The 17,872-nt window shown below is 38.5% G+C and overlaps 1 protein-coding gene across 1 annotated transcript; it reads left to right on the forward strand.

Annotated features, from left to right (window-relative positions):
* Window positions 1–8,670: 8,670 nt before the first annotated feature.
* Window positions 8,671–16,938, forward strand: LOC139731049 (uncharacterized). The gene is made up of 3 exons (XM_071641927.1): window positions 8,671–8,674; window positions 9,458–9,581; window positions 15,513–16,938. The coding sequence occupies exons 1-3, from the start codon at window positions 8,671–8,673 to the stop codon at window positions 16,936–16,938; spliced, it is 1,554 nt and encodes a 517-aa protein (XP_071498028.1).
* Window positions 16,939–17,872: the final 934 nt, after the last annotated feature.

Here is a 17,872-nt window from a genome sequence, read left to right on the forward strand (position 1 = left end):
TAAGAACACCAATATACTTCTTGAATGTTTTATTCTTGATTTTCCTTGAATGCTAAACTCCTCATCAAGACGCCTGTACAAATGTTATGAGCAGTGATTCGCATAACAAATTAGTAATACGTGGGATTCATATATCAGTCAGATGATAGGTTATGTTAGGCTACCACACTCAGGTGAATGTTTGTTTTTGTTTTTTCTTAAAAGTATATTTGTACGTCAGTTGCAGGAGTTTTGTTTTGTTTTGTTTTGCTTAATCTTATCTCTTCTTTAATATCTGTCATCATTATTGCTTTAATGTGTGTTATTCTATTCTATTCTATTTATTTATTTATTTATTTATTTTTTTTTTTTGGGGGGGGGGGCATTATGTCGATCAATCTCATGGCTGATGGTTTCGGGTTCCATCAGGGTCGTCCATGTATACCTCATTTTAAGCTTCTAAAGCTTTAGTATATTCGGAATATTCTGGTGGGAAAACAACAAAAACAACAACAACAATACTCCCAAGCAAACAGAACAAGGGGGCATCATCAGAGGTTCTTTCCTGCCGTTTGAAATAGATACTCTGCCTAAGAGAGAACTGCACCAAATTTGAACTGGATGAATGCTGTGTCTTGTCCTTTCAATGTATAGTAATCTGTTCAAGAGGAGTAGCATTTAAGATATAGACCATTGTTAGTACTGATGATCCATTTGCACTATTGTTCTATTTTGCTTTTTTTTTCTTTTGTTGAATCAAGCAACGATCTCGAGTTCATGAAAACAAGGGGAGTTTAGTATCATTGTTGTTAGTTAGCGTTCTTACCTGCGATCAACCGAAATGTCAAAGTGCCTGTATTAATACAGAAGGTACCCTCTGTCTTTTAATCATCCGCTCTGATGTGTTACACACATGCCCTTTCCTCTACCAATATCCGCCCTGTTTCCGGCAGATCAGCCGAACTATTTTGGTACAGGAATCATACCTGGGGTCATCATGCAAGCAGAGAAGAGGTGCAGACTCGAGGCTGGCTTGGTTTTATTGAGTTACCAAACCCTAATGATAAATGAATGAGACAATGCCCCGCACTAGCGATTGATAATTTGAATGTTCCTGTCTGCTTTCATTGACATTTGTCGCCAGGCATTACAGCGCCATTCCTCTCCATTTCAAATCCTCTGGCTGGCCGATAGCATTATTTAACATCAGTCGCACAAAAGAAGTTTTTGAAATAAAAAAATCGCTTTTCAACTAGTCACAAATGATCAAATTCCCGTCTGATCAATATTCTAACTTATTAAAAGGAAACCGTCCTTGAGCAAAGCACAAGTTATACGATCTTTAAACCCAAATTACACGCAAGAATACAATTGTAAATGTTAAATCCCATACTACTCTGTAAGTTATGTGTCTAACTCTATTCATTTTTCAGATAAAATTGGAAATTAGTTTTATAATTTTATGAACAATGATGGGAAAATAAAACAATGTACTCAGATGTCAGACGACACATAACACCTACACCCTGATCTTGCCAAATCAATAATAAAGTGTATATGTATGTGATATTATTGTCCTGTGTAATGCTATGGGAAACTAGTTAAATACCTCCACGGTAGTTCAAAGTTGTGTTCAGATGATTTTGTTTTCAGCTATGAAATTACAAGAACATCTTTTAAACAAAATAAACGTAGACGGTATGCAGGTTCGTCTTTCAAATAGATTCAATAGATGCTCAGCAGGTGTTTGAATGAGCAGTGGGCAAATATTGTTCCTTATCTTGCTATAGCATAGTTACTATCATGATAATTTTTAGATGGTATGTATTGATATTGCATTACAAAGCGATAACTGTGATCTCAGCGCCCTGCCAAGATTAAGACCACGTTAAGGTGTGAATCAGCCAGTGGTGTGTTGTGCTAGACCAGCGTCTACTTTGCCAATTTAGATGGCATTACCAAGAAGTGAATTAGCGCTGTGTCACCTCGTCCAGTATGACGTAATTAAAATACACGAAAGTTCCCATGCTAAGGAAGTGGGGGTGGGGGGGGGGGGGAGCGAAAAATTACTGACGCAGTAAGGCTGCTACATGACAATCAAAATCAACATAGAGATTGCGCATTGAACAAAGAATCATGTCTGTTGTGTATTTTGTACGACTACAATACTAGCGTTACCCTGAAAACTTGGCTTCCTTTACACCGTCGGAAACGTTCGTAACAGTTTCAGTTTATTGTGCTGTCCTGCCATTCTCCTGGAATATCATGTTTTTGTTCAGCAATGTTTGGTCTCATGTATAGCCCAACAATGATTCATCAATATACCTCATATAATTGCCCACTGGATTTCAGTTTTGCCTATACTCTCGATCTCTGTCCCCAAGACGCTTAGGTTATGAACCAAAAACGATGGTAATCTTCTCCTATTCAAATGTTTTTGCTTCGATCTATTTAAACTTGAAAATATTTTACCTCCAAAAGCAAATGATTGATTATTTGATAGGGCCTATGTCGACAAGTGAATGGCTGTACATAACATTATTGAATTATACATGTATTTCACATCAAGAAGCACCTAAAATATTAGAACAAGAATAGCAACAATAACAAGACTGCTGCATTAAAAAGCACATCATTATTCTCTCTTTACCGAAAATTTTGTACAATCAAAATGCTGCCATAGGAGAAAAACAACAACAACAACAACAACAACAAAACAAAAGAAGGAAAACACCAACCCAATTATCAGATCCGTGACAGTAATTAGTGATAATGAAATAATGTCAGATATTTATTTTAGTTTTCAATTCCTGTCTATCAAATGACATGTCATTTATAGGCGACGAAAAAATAGTTATTTCATTTGTATATATCATATAGAGCCGTATCCAACTCCCTCTTTCATGTCTATGTATTTTTCTGTCTGTCTATCTTTCCATCTATATCTATCTATCCATCTGCCCATCGTTCTCCCGCTGCCATATTATAGGTATGCATGGAGAGACTATAGATGTGTGTATGTGATTATGATATATACATACATGCATACATATATATTATGTATGTATGCATGTATATATTCATACATTGTCTATGTATCCATATCTCTCTCTCTCCCTCTCTATCTATCTATATGATCATCTCTTTCTCCGATAGTTCTCTCTTGAATATGTCTCAAGGAATCAACTGTACTAGTCTTTTGATGAAGTGGAATCCTTTACACACCCTGAACGGGGTCATGAGGGGGGAAAGACCTTATTACTAATGTAAAAACGGTGACAGTTCATGTGGTAAGCAGATGAGTAGCACTCCGCGAGTGACGTCACTGTGACGTCGTCAAGGAAGCGCTAATGACCCGCTGAGAGTATCCGTCAGATCAGATGTTTTATAATGTACAATGTACTGACATTAAACAATAATGTATCCACTTTCTCAATGTTATGCTCGCTTTATTTCCTCAGAGAAAGTGAAAATAGACTTATCCAGTTGGGGGTTGCGACTATGTACGTTGCAAGTATTATCATCTTCCGGGGTGTAATATAATGGTTTCCTCACTCTTAATGATAAACTTTATATAAGGCAACGAGAAGACTGTGGTGTCAAAACCGATCTCTCTCTGTACACTCTTGTAAAGTATGTTAATCATTACATTGTAATATAATTATGCCTCATGGGGAAGATTATTAGGGTAAGTATCGGGGCTGACAAGTTTACCGGATTTCAATTTCAATGTTAAAATTATGTTCGTATTTCTCGATAGAAAATACATAAAATATAACAAATTGTGATAAAACATAATATCCAGCTTGGGTATACATGTACAAGAAACATGGTAGGCCTACATAGCGGTCGATGTGTTGTTTCTATCAAAGTATAAAAGAATGCTACGGAGAAATACTATTTTAAAGCAAGATTGTTGAGTGTAGGTCCCAACAAAAGCCTAGTGTGAAGAACAGGATTAGGAGCACGGGTACAACTAAAGACTAAACTAACAACAAAAATACTATTAATGCTCGAAGTACAGAATATTCTTCTCAGATACAATAGAAGGAGAACAAGTAACCACAGGCTACACACAATGTGGTTGCTCTGATAGTAGTGTGTATTAACAGGGGCGTAATAATGTGAATGCGACAGGATGGCTTTAAACGTTTTTATACGGCTTCCATTGAAAATACACGTGAAGTGTCGAAAAATGAAAGACATGTATCAACAAGTCCTATATATGTGATATTTTGGGGATTAAATGAATGCTACAATATTAGTAGAACACTTCATACAAGTTTGAGGAAAATCAGACAATATGTTCAAAAGTTTTTAAGAAAAAAAAAAGAAGGGTTTCGTGCCGCCATCGCTGGATGAAAAGACTTCAACAGCTTGGGACATCACTGCAGGACAACGATACAAATTATAGAGATAATTCCCCTAAATTTCATTTCATATAAAAGGTACACATTTCCTCGACTTGTTGCTGGCATAATGCTGAGAGTGATATTGTTTTTCCAGTAAGAGATAAGTCAAGTGCTCCTGCATTTTGGTAGAAATATGAAAATATGCTGAATTCTGTAAATATTTTCTTTATATCGTCGTTCTGCAGAGACGTCACAAACTGCTGTATAGTCTTCACATCTAGTGACTTTTTGAATGGATTGTCCGATTTTCCTCAAACTTTCACTGATGTCTTCTACTAATGTCGCTGCATTCACTCATCGACAATTCACATATATATTTGTATGAACTTGTCCTTTAAAAATCGGTTTGCTCGACGACAGGTGGGATTAGGGTTGATGGGGAGGGCCGTACTGTGCCAATTAGCCTCAACGAAAACCTGCACGATGACAAAGCAATTCGAATGAAAGAGGAATCCCCTGATTATGACGTCACCGCTCTGACTCAGGGGCAGGTATTCTGGGGAAGGTGATGCTGAATATAATGGCCTAAAGATGACGGTTTAATCTGTCAATGAAAGACCATCCAGTGACCGATGCCTAATTGAGTTTGTCGCGTATATACAACGGCAAGTACCTGACGCCGATTCCACTATAGAGCTCGCCAATATGCAGTTTGGACACTTATTGGACGATATACCAAATTATTTATGGAAATTAGATAACATAATCATGGCACTATAACAAGTGTCTAGCTTTTTGCTTTGATTTATATTTCAAGAAAAGATCTAAATAAGGGACAAAATTTATGTAACACATTGTTACATGGCAAGCTCATCTTCTTGTGAAGGAATTTTGACGTTGGGATTTTAACTCTACTTTCAGATGCTTCAATGTTGTTGTTTTATTCTCTGATCATCAAAAACATAAAAATACGTGTAGAGAGACAACAACAAGGAGGATCTAAATAAATCACATCAAAACTGAATTGACATGTAGAACTATGTCGTATTCTTTGTAGTGATAGTTAAATCGGTCTGACCATAATTTAAGATACAAACCAAGAAGCAGAGTGGATCTCTCTGTGACCCGGTATGTTGTCCATAATATTATGTTCATCTTTTTTTTTCTGCCTGTGATTCCATAGCATATTCCCTTTTCTGTCTCTTGCATTCACTCCATGCATTTTTATTGCACTTCCTTAACTTTATGAAGTTGGATTCACGCCCGTCTCGATGGGGTCAACTATTAAGAAGATGAAATTATAAACATGACCGCAACAAATTTCGCCTGAGTTTATAAACTAAAAACAGGTGCAAGAAAAAGTGGTTCTTCCTTAACAACAATTCAAATACAAACAGTATGTTTATCCATACTAAAATATCTACCAGCTGTTTGCCAACCTTAGCTTGATAGCTATACATCGTCGGGAGCTGAAAACTTCCACAGGCAAAGAATGAGCACACGAGTTCGGACATTATTGGGGTCACGTGGCGACCTTCTTGATCCTGCGGCTAGACTTTTATGACAGTTTTATGCTTAAAGAATAAACATAAGGGGGATAGATATAGCTAAAACTGAATTGATTAAAGATTGCCTGCTACATAAATTCACTAGGCTGTCAAGTAAACCTTTATGAAGAAAACAGATCAAATCAATTTTTTGAAACATTGTTATCCTGACTCATTAATAAAATGATGTTCATGAAGCGTTGATTATACCTTTCTTTTATTGCTTTGATACTGTATCTTTTTATTCCTATTGTTTATATTTGTAACTCAACACCAAGATGTCTTGACAAAAAGTTCGTCAAACATCGATGTTCTGATTTTGGTATTTTGAAGCCGTCAGGTTTGAGGCTTTACGGTGTTACATAAAATGTCCCGCCTTGTCAGAATTAAAGCAACAACAAAACAAGCTAGCCAAGAAACGATAAGAACTTCTGTGCAGGGTCAGGAATAAACACACAGATCAATTAAGAAAGGTTTAATTGGTCATTACTTCCCACTCCTCCCCCACCCCCCCCCCCCCCCCAAAAAAAAAAAAAAATCTAGATTTCATAACATCTACTTTATTTAAAATTCACAAAAGACATAGCAACAAGATCGACATTTGAATCCTTTCACATGTTCTCAGTATTATTTCTTTTTAGCCAAATCGGCTTCTCTCTTTAATAGTCCGAAGTTCTTTTGTACACCCCTACAATATTAACTATTTTGTTTTTGTTTGTTTGTTTGTTTTATGTTGAAAGATCTTGCCACAAATTACACACGCAATTTAAGCAGACCTGTACAGTTAATGGTTTTAAACGTCTTTTGAAAACACATCTCTCTAACATGTCAATGGACCAGGCTTTACGCTGTATCTCAGTTTTGTCACTTTTGATCTCGTTTGTCTCCTTTTCTCTCTCTCTCTCTCTCTCTCTCTCTCTCTCTCTCTCTCATGTCTGTTTGCCTTCCTTTAATGTGCACAGACATATTAATCTATTTTTTTTGTGACATGAGTCATACAAAGTAGATGATGTTGATGATGATGATGATGATGATAATGATCATGATTATTATGATTATGATGATTATCATTAGCATCATTATTATTATCATATTGGCTCAAATGTCTAAGACTTTATCAGAGTGTGTGATAGGTAACCTCGGACGAGCTTGGGAAATAATGCACAACGTACAGGTACAAGGCGAGTGTAAGGAGCATGACTGCCTTGGTGGGTCGGTCAAGTGTCGGTCATGTCGCTTATGCTTGCTGTGCTGTACGTAGACTCTTGTGTATGGACAAGAATTGTTAACTGTAATACTTCAAAGATTATGATGACTTGGGTTATGATATCAGATACTACACATTATACAGAGTTAAGGGGTAAATGCAACATGATGAATTACCTGTGTTGAGTCCATATTATACGTCCGTCATCATCTCTCAACCAGTCCTGTACGACTTTCGATGGGTTTTATGTGCAGGATATTCACTCGTTACTCATTCAAAACATCGATAACGCTTAGTTCCCAGAAGTCCCTAGGTGCACCGGGTACATGATTGGGCAAAATTTTATCCGGCGCGTACCCTTTTTTTTCTTTCGTTCTTTGTATCCTCATTAGACAAAAATACATTCTCAGTGGAATGACGTTCTTCTCTGCATGAACTATACAACAGAGTGTGTTGCATCAGTCGAGCTAAAAGAAATATACACTGAAAGGCACTGCATGGAAATGTACGACGCAGTCGTGTGTGGAGTATTACTGAGAATGAAAGTATGATTATCGCTGAAAAGGTGTTTTAGATCATGGGTCATCAGCAGGTACCTGTTAAAGGGATGTTTTAGTTTTGGTTTGTTTGAGATTGGGATTTAGATTTTAGCAGTCTGCAAAATAATTAAACTATCTCTATGAAATATTAACTCTTTATGTGCCACGTTCGCACGTCCAACTCAGTCAACGGCGTGCCAACTTCGCATACTGGTATTCTGCTCAACAAACAAAGCCGCCAAAACCGATCGATAAATTGCTAATCCCGCGGTACAATCAAAGCGTTTCTCGCGCTTTTGTTCCTCTCACATACGGCTTTCATTCTATGTGGTGATTGACTATCAAGCGGTGTTCCAAACTAAATTTGCTTGTACATTCTAAGTTTCTGTCACTATTTTATGTGCAATAGTCATGCCTTTACAGTAATGTAGCAACTGGTAATTCAAAAGAAAAAAAAAAGAAAATGGAATTGTCATACATTGTATATTGGTGCAAAGGGTGCAAAGTTTGGCATTCCTCTTTAACTTTGCTCACTATTATGTCCAGCTTAACAGAAATTTGAAGAATTTATACAAATCGGAAAAACAGATTTCTTTCTCAAAGCATGACTACCTTCGTGTCTCAGAATAATGTGGCACACAGGGGGTTTCCACCATGGCACATAAATAGTTAAAGAGCATAAAATATTCTAAAAGGAATTCAAAATTTGTTTGGTGAAAATCGGTTCTGAAATGACTGATCGAGATATCAAAAAACAAAAAAACAAACAAAGAGGTCGTAATAAAAGGTGGGACCCACCTTTAACCACGACCACTTTGTTTTACTTTGCTTTTTTAATATCTCAGCCGTTTCAAAACCAATTTTCTTCAAATTAACTTTGAATTCCTCTATAAATCGTATGCTCTTTGATATTCAGTTAGAAGTTTCTAATTATCTCGCAACAAGTTAAAATCTGAATGCCCCATCACAACCAAAACTATACTATCCATTTAAGTTACAACGTTAAAAGAGTTTAAGGAAAGGGCTTTGTAAATGAAGAGAATAAGATGGGTAATCTCTGTTGGGATCCACTGATTGCCCATTGCTTTCTCCATAAAGGGGATAAATTTAGCCGATTGGGAATACAATAATGTGTCCCGTTATACGAATGTAATGTACTTAAAAGGATGGTATAGTTTTGGTTCAGACGTTGCTTCAGCTTCAACTTTTTTTGCGAGATAATGAGAAACTTTTATCAAAAATTTCAAACAACACACAGTTCTAAGCGGAATTCAAAGTTTATTTGATGATAATTGGTTTTCAAATGGCTGACATATCCAGAAACAGAGAGATTCTACCAAAAGGTTTGACCCACCTCTTTTTATAAGACCCCTTTGTTTTACTTTGTCTTGGATATCTCAGTCATTTCAAAACCAATTATCATCAAATTAAACTTCGAATACCTCTTAGAATTGAGTATATGAATATAAGAACGACCCAAGTCCATTAGAGAAAATTTCGGAAAAATGGAAATTAATAAAAAATTCCCTACTCCCTTAAGTGTTTTCGGTTATTGGGGTGTTATCTATTCAAATTTGAATATAAAACAGTCACTTGAATGATTATCTGTATTTGCATGACTATCTAAATGGCTTTCAAACGCGATAGCCAAATTTGGACTTGGGTCGTTCTTATATTCAGGTACTCAATTGTGTGTTCTATAATGTCATTATTTCGAAAGTGGTGTCTAATTATCTCACAAAATCTGAATCCCCCATCGACACCAAGACTATACCATCCCTGTAACATCGTCCTTCCAACTTCTAGTATTTCGGATTTATGTTTTTGTTCCAGATTTACCCACATCTGCCGAGCCGACTCCCCAGGACCCGCGGCACGGAGTTCTTGAAGACATCTGCATCACGCTCGCCGTGTTTTCGCTGATTATCATTAACATCCTGCTCTTCCTCTTTTGGAGGTAAGTTGTTACTTCAGTTGCTCCAGTTTCCTGTTTAACCCCTTCTGCGTCAGGGACTTCGGAAAGTTTGTAGAACGCGATGGATTTCTTTGCCGATCGGCAGTCAAAACTGACACACAACGGGTAAACTACAATGTATTGTGTTGTTTTTGTTCTTGTTGTTGTTGTATAAGTTGCATATTATTTTCACCTGCCTTAGTTTTTCATTTTTCGTCCTGAATCACACGTCCTCTTTCTCCTCGTCTTCTTCTTTCTCTCTTTTGGTCACAGTTTTGTCTGTCTTTTTTTTTATTATGACGCCGTAGCTGATATGCTGATTTTAAGTCATAAAAGAATGCTGTCATATTCCTGCAAATTCGTTATATATATATAAAAAAAAAACATGTCCTGATATTCCAATTATTACCTAATTACAACAAATCATTCTATCATCAAATATGTTAACACCAGTTAAGAGAACGTAGACTCAGAGTTGTCGAACTGAACAAAATAGAAAACAAAATCAAAAGCAACACCAACTTCTCCAAACGTACCCTTCTATTTTGAGATGATTATCTGGCCAGTACGTGAGAGGTTGGATCTTGTAGGAATTCCGCTAGTCTAAAGTGTGATTGACTCCGAGATTATGGGGAGCCAGTGATGAACGATGACTTATTTAATATTGATGTGAATCATTTTTTGAAGCGGGTCTGTAACTTCAGGGGAGGGGATGGGTGGCGGTTAAGATGGGGGGGGGGGGGGTGCGAGCTGGAGGAAAGGTTGCATTTCTTGAACAGCGCGAGTTCTTGGGCACAGCTTGGAGATTACCGAGTGTAGACAGGAAATCTCGACTTGAGACCCACGCCGAATGATCTTGCTATATGTAAAATACGAATTGGAAAAGTCCGAAGGTAACGGGGTCGTCATTAAAAACTTCCTGGTCTGGCAAGAGCGGTGAAAAGTTTGATGAAGTATGATTAATTATTATTCTTTTTATTCATTATTTTTGTGTGTGGCTGATTTGCACTGATTAGTATGTTTGCTTGTCAATGTATATTCACAGAGGCTACACAGCATGAATGTTTGAATGATTGTTCGCATTTTTAAGGGTGTGTTTCTTTCTGTCTGTAATTTTAGTGAAATCTTTGGGGTCAACATGAAGACTGCTATCCCCCTCAGATCATCTTGGCCATATCCTCTACAAGTGATATCCATTTAGTATTTTCAATAGAGATGTAACATGTTCGCTCTTATCATATTCCTGACAGGGAGCAATACCCCTCAGTGATACAATATGCTTTTACCTCTTCTAGGTCAGTATCACTTGGCGTAAATCGTCAAAATTGTAATTGTCACCAAATCACTGCTGATATATCCACTACCAGCATTTGCAAAATGCTGTCACGTCCGTAATGAAATAATATTTGTAGTTTGATAAATTATACAGGTGTAATGGAACAAATGAGAATGACAATTTAGAGAATAGCTATATCAAAATGTATGTATCAAAATGTAACGCTATTTCAGCGTGAGAATGTTATCTTCTGTTACGTGTCCCTGCCGATGGCAAAAAAAAAAAAAAAAACACACACAAAAAAAAAACAACAACACATATCAGTATACACAAACGAGCATTTGCGTGCTGTGAACAATTAGACTCGAGCATCGAAACATTTTGACACGCAAATTCTCATAGCCTCTAAACAATCAGACAGGGTCATTAATTGGTTTGGGTTGATTTGTATCTGTATTAACCTTTTTCGTGTGTGATATTTTTGTTATTAGAACGCAAAAAAGGAAATATATATATATACATATATATATACTTATATTATAAAATAAATCGTTCAACTATGCTATTAAGCATTTCAGTGTCAATGACCATTTAATGTACACAAATTTCCCAACCAAACATATGGGCAAGTAATAATAATAATAATAATTCCTTCCTTAGTATTTCATAACAGCAACTATTTATTCCATAAAACGGGGTATCAACTTGTAGGAAATTTAATTCTCTTTAATGTGTTGTGGGACGCAGAAAGTTAAAGGGATAGTACAGTATTGGTGGAGATGAGAATTGGGCTTTTAACTTTTTGCGAGATACCAAGAAAACACTTATTAAATAGTAAGGCCTACAGAGCATACCATTTTAAGAGGAATTCAAAGTTAATTTGATGAAAATCGGGTCTGGAATGACTGAAATATCAAAAAACAAAGTAAAACAAAGCGATCGTAATAAAGTGTGGGTCCCACACTTTATTAGAATCGCTCTGTTTGGGATATCTCAGCCATTTCAAAATAAATTTTCATCAAATAAACGTTGAATTCCTCATGGAATTACATGTTCTTTCATATTTCATAAGAGGTTTCTCATTATCTCACCAAAAAATGTTAGAAACCTGAAATTAGGTCTCAACCAAAACTATGCAATCCCTTTAAACAACATGCACCGAGAGTACCCCTTTGCGATGATGAGATCGACTACAACCCCTAAATGCGATTTTGTTTTGTATATGGGCATAGTGTGATTGGTAATAGATCAAAGCGCGGCAAAGAGGTCGAACACAAGATAAACATACGATATAGAATGCAAAATTACAGAAATCGAAGAGGCAGTGCTTGCATTGCTGTTGAAATGATATACAAATGAAATTATTTCTATCGATGTCACCAAAGAAATAAATATGCATAAACTCTTGCAGTGTTTCTTATGCCCACCGTAAATCCTACCTTTTTCTTTTTGAAGGAACTTTTTCCTACGCATGATTACGTTCGTACCTGATTGCTTATATTTTTTTCCATCCAACATTGTTCAGTTTTTTTCCCTGTTTCATATTAATCCATTCATCTGTCTACTTATCGCAGATATCAATTCAAATTAAGGTTTCTTTTCCTCTAAAGTCCTTCTTTCTTATTTCCCCTAACTCGACGAGGCAATTCTTTATCAATATTCTTTATTTTGCTTGGTTTATCTATCTCATTCCCGTCATCCTTTTTGAAGAATAGTACAGATCCTAATCAAAGCATAATTATAGTCTAGGTCAAGAGATCTCTCTGTGGAATATCACATTGATGTAGATTATCAAGGACGGATAACGACCTAAGACTCGCCTGCCTTCGTTGTAGCAAAATGTTCCCGCTGATAAACGAATCTATAACACCTTGCCGACGCAGACGAAAACGGCGTTTAGCTGGCGTTCGAGAATGTGTGGAACTCGCACCGCCGAGCCGCCTCTCCTCCTGGACGAATGTGACAAATTTCCTCCTTAGGCGCGCCACGAGCTCGTGACTGTCAAAACAATAAAGTATCTTCCATCGGGAGTGATTAAATCCAGATTAAGAGCCGTGCTTAAAGACCTCCATCGTCTTATATTGTGTGTACCGGTACTGCTTCGTCCGCGCCTGCGTCTACACAGCTAACAGTTTAAGGATATTTCCTGTTTTATGAGGGAAAACGGGCGACCACCTTGTGAAGATGACGGGGCGAACTTAAAACACTGTGCTGTTTTCTTCGTTCAGTTGCGGGATAGTTCGGGTCTCTATGGGGAGAAGTGAGATTTTGAATCGGTTCGAATTTGTCACGGCTGATATTCATCTTCATTACCTTTTTTATTACCTTACAAAAAAAAGTTGAATCCGTTGAGAGTCTGACCTACAACCAATATCAAATGAGAGTTCGTCACTACAACGAACGTGATATATCAAACGTTCCATAATATCATGCATGGTTAGATGTTTTGCTTAAACTACTGAAGGAATATCTGTCGAAGATTTCTTCCTGCTGTTGTATTTTGCTTCCACCACCTTTAAGATTAAATATCACAGGTTATTGCAGCTTTAGTTGAGCTCAATGAAGTACATGTAATAAAGAAAAGAAGTTTATGATTCTCTAGATCCCCAGCCTGATACTCAGTAACCACCAATGCAGTTAGTTGAGATCATCACCACGGGGCAATCAACCTTAATAAAAGGCGCAAATCCCTTCAGGAATGACAATCAGGTGACTAATAAGGGTACAGGGGCTCTTGAGAAAGCCTTGATGGTTTGAGTGTTTGTTTCAGTCCTCGGACACAGTCATTATCATCCTCATCAGCAACAGCAGCAAAAATTTCCAGGTGTAAGTTGCAGGAGGTATTATTTGTTGAACCTAACTGTTTTAAGTCAGTTAATCTAGTTTACTTGTTTGGCAGTTATTGGCTTGTCTTTTATAATGGAGTGCAGTAACGCTATGTGTTCGGCAATATGCCAACTGGGGTGTAAAGTCTAAGCACTTATTTGATTTGATTATGATAATATGCGATTATAATGTCCTTCCGAATGATAGCTTTCATTTTCAACAGCCAAACGTTTGCTTTACAGTTTAACGTGCATTTACATTTAATTAAGTTTTAATATGAACCGCACTGTGCATACATAAAACACGGTAACAAAGTATAGACCTGCAAAAGAAAAAAAAAACAGCGAAAAACACCCTTTGGATGTTTTTACATTATCAAATAAATGAAATGTTTTGTTTGAGTAACTTTGACATTCCTGTTATCGCTATCTGTCATGCGCTCCTTGTTCTCTCCTCTGCTACTTCAGCTGTAGCTTTAGGCTCTGTTATACCTCCAAGGCATTAGAACGTGCTAGAAAATCTCTATCGAATCTGATTCCTGTCAGGTCGAGGGGCGCGGGGGAGTCGGGACAGACTGGGGTAGACTGATTCAAAAAATCTCTGGGATGACAAACCGCCCAGGCCAGGGCACGGCAAAGAGCGGCATTAATCTCCTACTCTTCGGCCGCACCCAACCTCAGAAGAACCTGTCAAGATATGATCATCACATTAATACCCCCATGACATCTCTGTCCCTCCATCCCCCTCCCCCTCCCCCCCTCTCTCTCTCTCTCTCTCTCTCTCTCCCTCTTCATATATCTATCGTGTATTTACGTGTCTTTTCCTCTCTTTTTTTTGTCATTGCTCTCTCCCTCTCTTTCTCTCAAAGTCCTTCGTTTGTCTTTTGATGCAATATCTCACCCATCCTTTTTTTTCGTGAGATTCAAGTCTACAACAAACATGCTGTAGATGTGATTTCAGATATTATATTGTGCACATTGTTCTCAATCTATTTCGTTACTTTTATAATATTATACTTTTATTTTATTTTTATATTTTGCTTCTGATTGTTATTCAATACATGTTTTTACTTTATACACCACCTTTGCCCTTCCCCATAACTGTGTACCTCATTAAACTCAAGGACATGTAAAGATTCAATTGCATTTGCGTCAGCATGATTTGATTAGCAGTTGAGGCTAAAATGGCATCATAACTCCCTCACTACAACTGATCACGCCTATCGTCGATTTCAAATGTTGTTTTGAATGTTGTCACCATGAAAAGAAAATACTACTCAAGCAAACGATGTTAAAAAAAAAACAACAACTCATAGGCTAAGTCTCTACTAAGGGAAAGAAGAAGAATAAGAAGAAGAATGATATTGAATGATATTGTCACATAGCGTCCCTCGGGTGACAAGACCTTGTATATGCAATTTTGGTGAAAATGACATTTTTGGATTAATAGTCAAATAATAGGTTAAGAGATGCGCTGTCCAAATCCCAAGTGTCTTACTCCAAAAATGAAGCCACCACAGCATGTCAAAGGAAAGTCTATCCCATTCGCTATAGTGCTTTGGCCGCCATGTTTTTTGGCTCTCCTGAACATTTGACATTCTGTTGATACGAGGTCTTGTCGCCCCAGCGACGATAAGACTTTCGTTAGAAAGAAATAAAAAGGGAGACAGTGTTTTGTACACATATGCCACCTCGTGTAAGAGTTAGATGAATCGCGTAGATTGTAAATGCTACAACCGAATCTCACTTACAAAACATGGTTGTCTTTGTCAGAGGTAACAACTTATGTTTCATATATTTATATTTTGTTCACTTTGATCTCTTGTTTCACAGGTACAAGGCCCTGGGTAAATCTCCGTTTCCATTCCGACGCTACTCTACGGATTCCGAGGCCTACGCATCTCTCCATCAGCCTGTCTTCGCCAAGAGCAACACTATCAGCCATCCACCCAGACGTGTTCAGGATGTTCTCAAGAACTACGCCTCAACCTTGGCTCACGTCGGGCACAGCAAGACCATGGGCGGGTCGCGATCGGCCAGCACCTTGTACGCGTCGAGCAGCGACAACTCTCGCACCTCCCTGGTCCTCGCAGACACTGATGACAAAGGACCGACATCGTCGAGACACACTGCCGAGGAAACGCGTTACATCCTACCCAATGAGCAGTCACCAGGAAGGAGAACCCAGGCTGAGGTGGAAGAGAACTCCATCAAATTCCACATTGGCCATCCCGAGGAAGACAGCACCACCACCGGCGATAGCGATCACCAGGTGTACTGCGAAGTCCTGGACGTCACCTCGAAAAGAAACGGTCGGCACATCAAACCTTTGTCCTTCGATTTCTGCAAGGATAAGAATCCGTCACCCCCAGCTTCCTTTGTAAACAACAACCAATCCCCCGAATTCTTACAAACAGAGGACACAGATGACACGGAGAACATCTACCAGAACTTCAGAAAGAGGAAACCGACCTCAAAGTTTGCGTCGATGGCAAGAAGTGACGTGTCTTCCACCAATAATTCGTTGATGGGGGAGCGGTCTTTCGCTGACACTAATAGTGACTGGAGACCGATTTCGTTCGCCTTCTGCAGGGATGCCGATCCTCAAGCAGACAATGGGGCACCTTCAGCAGACGAATCACAGGCTGATGTCACGCTCAGCGATGGAAACGCGACCTACGAGCAATTTCTTGAGCCAAAGGACCCAATATACTCTCAAACGGTCATTCGGAGGAGCCAGAGATCAGTGCGCCAGTATCCTTCAACCCTTCCCAGAAACTCCTCTTTGAGTGGGCAACCGCTCTATGAGCAGCCTCTCTTTGAACAACCGTTGTACGAAAACCTGGAGGGCCAACAGAACTTTGACGCCGGCGACGACGACCACCGATACAGCACTTTGCATCTCGATCCGCCAGGCAGCTCCAGCGAAGCGTCCTCGTCCTACGCCAGAATCAGTACCATATCGTCATCCATAAGGAGTCCCACCCGCAGCAAAGGCAGCCGGAGAACAATCAGGTCAAGGGATTCGAAGCCTTCGATGGGCAGCGAGGGGGGCGTGTCACCCCACGCCATTAGTCCCGTTATGACCATTCCCGAAGCTGAAGGAGGGGCCGGCGACAGCCCCTTCCACAACATCGCCAAGGAAATAGCAGGACTTCACGACGGGGTTGATGACGACGACCCAGAGGAGAGTTTCCCGGTAGTACAGATGCTGTCCGATCGCTACAGCACGGGCAACTTTCTGAACAAATTCTACTAATGATGTGAGCAGTAAAAAGGGATTGGAGTGGGACAAATATTCATGACTGTTCTCCCTTAACACCATGCAAAATCCATGAATGTGTGAAATTATGCAAATGTACTCTCTAAGATACAATATACCATCATCTTTGTGTCAGTAACAATCACTGTGAATGCTAATGAAACGGTAAAAGATGACGAATAATCATGATCATAATGATAACTTTATGTTATACGTAGATGACTGTACGAGCGGCGTACACAAAGTCGGTAATTCAACAGAAATGCAGTCTGTGTAAGATTGGTGAGCTTGGCCTGCATCACGAAGGACATAAACACTGTGCAATGAAATCGGAAGTTTGACATTCCGTTAGATGAGTTGTTGGAAGAGAGTCACATGCCTGTAAAGGCATACGCCAATCGTGATTACATGCTTCGCTACCAATCCGTCATAGGCAAACATTTTACTGGGAATAAACGAGGAACAAGGTGAACCGCATACAGAAATGATAACCTATGTATAATCTCGGTTTCGTAAAGGATATTAGTAGAAGCAATCACTTCCGGTTTTAATCTGTTAGGTAGTTTGTTTGTTTGTTTGTTTGTTTGTCTTTATGTTTTGTAACACTGCCTGACGAAAGATTCAACTTCACTTTGTATGACGAGTGAATTATTGCTCTCCCGGAGAAAATGTATTCTGAAGAGAACATTATTGAAAGGTACTTACAGTAAAAGTTTACAAAATTGTTGACATGAAACAAAATGTATGGAGAGTAACCCCAATTTGAATGCTGGCTTATAGTATTGGGCCCTTTGTGGAAAGTGAAGGCACAATTTGATGACATAACCGATGCAACCTTTGGGGGAGAATATCCTCACTTGTTAAGCTCCTCAAAATTTACATTATATCAAGTTCACTATCGTCATGAGTGACATATTCCCCAATAATTTCA

This window comes from Diadema antillarum, unplaced genomic scaffold (genome assembly GCF_040938485.1).
Source record: "Diadema antillarum isolate AM-2024a unplaced genomic scaffold, OU_Dant_1.0 seq00000353_RagTag, whole genome shotgun sequence".
NCBI classification, from domain to species: domain Eukaryota; kingdom Metazoa; phylum Echinodermata; class Echinoidea; order Diadematoida; family Diadematidae; genus Diadema; species Diadema antillarum.

Coding starts and splice junctions, on each gene's coding strand:
- LOC139731049 (XM_071641927.1), top strand. Junction 9,582..15,512: donor CTGCTCTTCCTCTTTTGGAG/GTAAGTTGTTAC, acceptor CTTGTTTCACAG/GTACAAGGCCCTGGGTAAAT.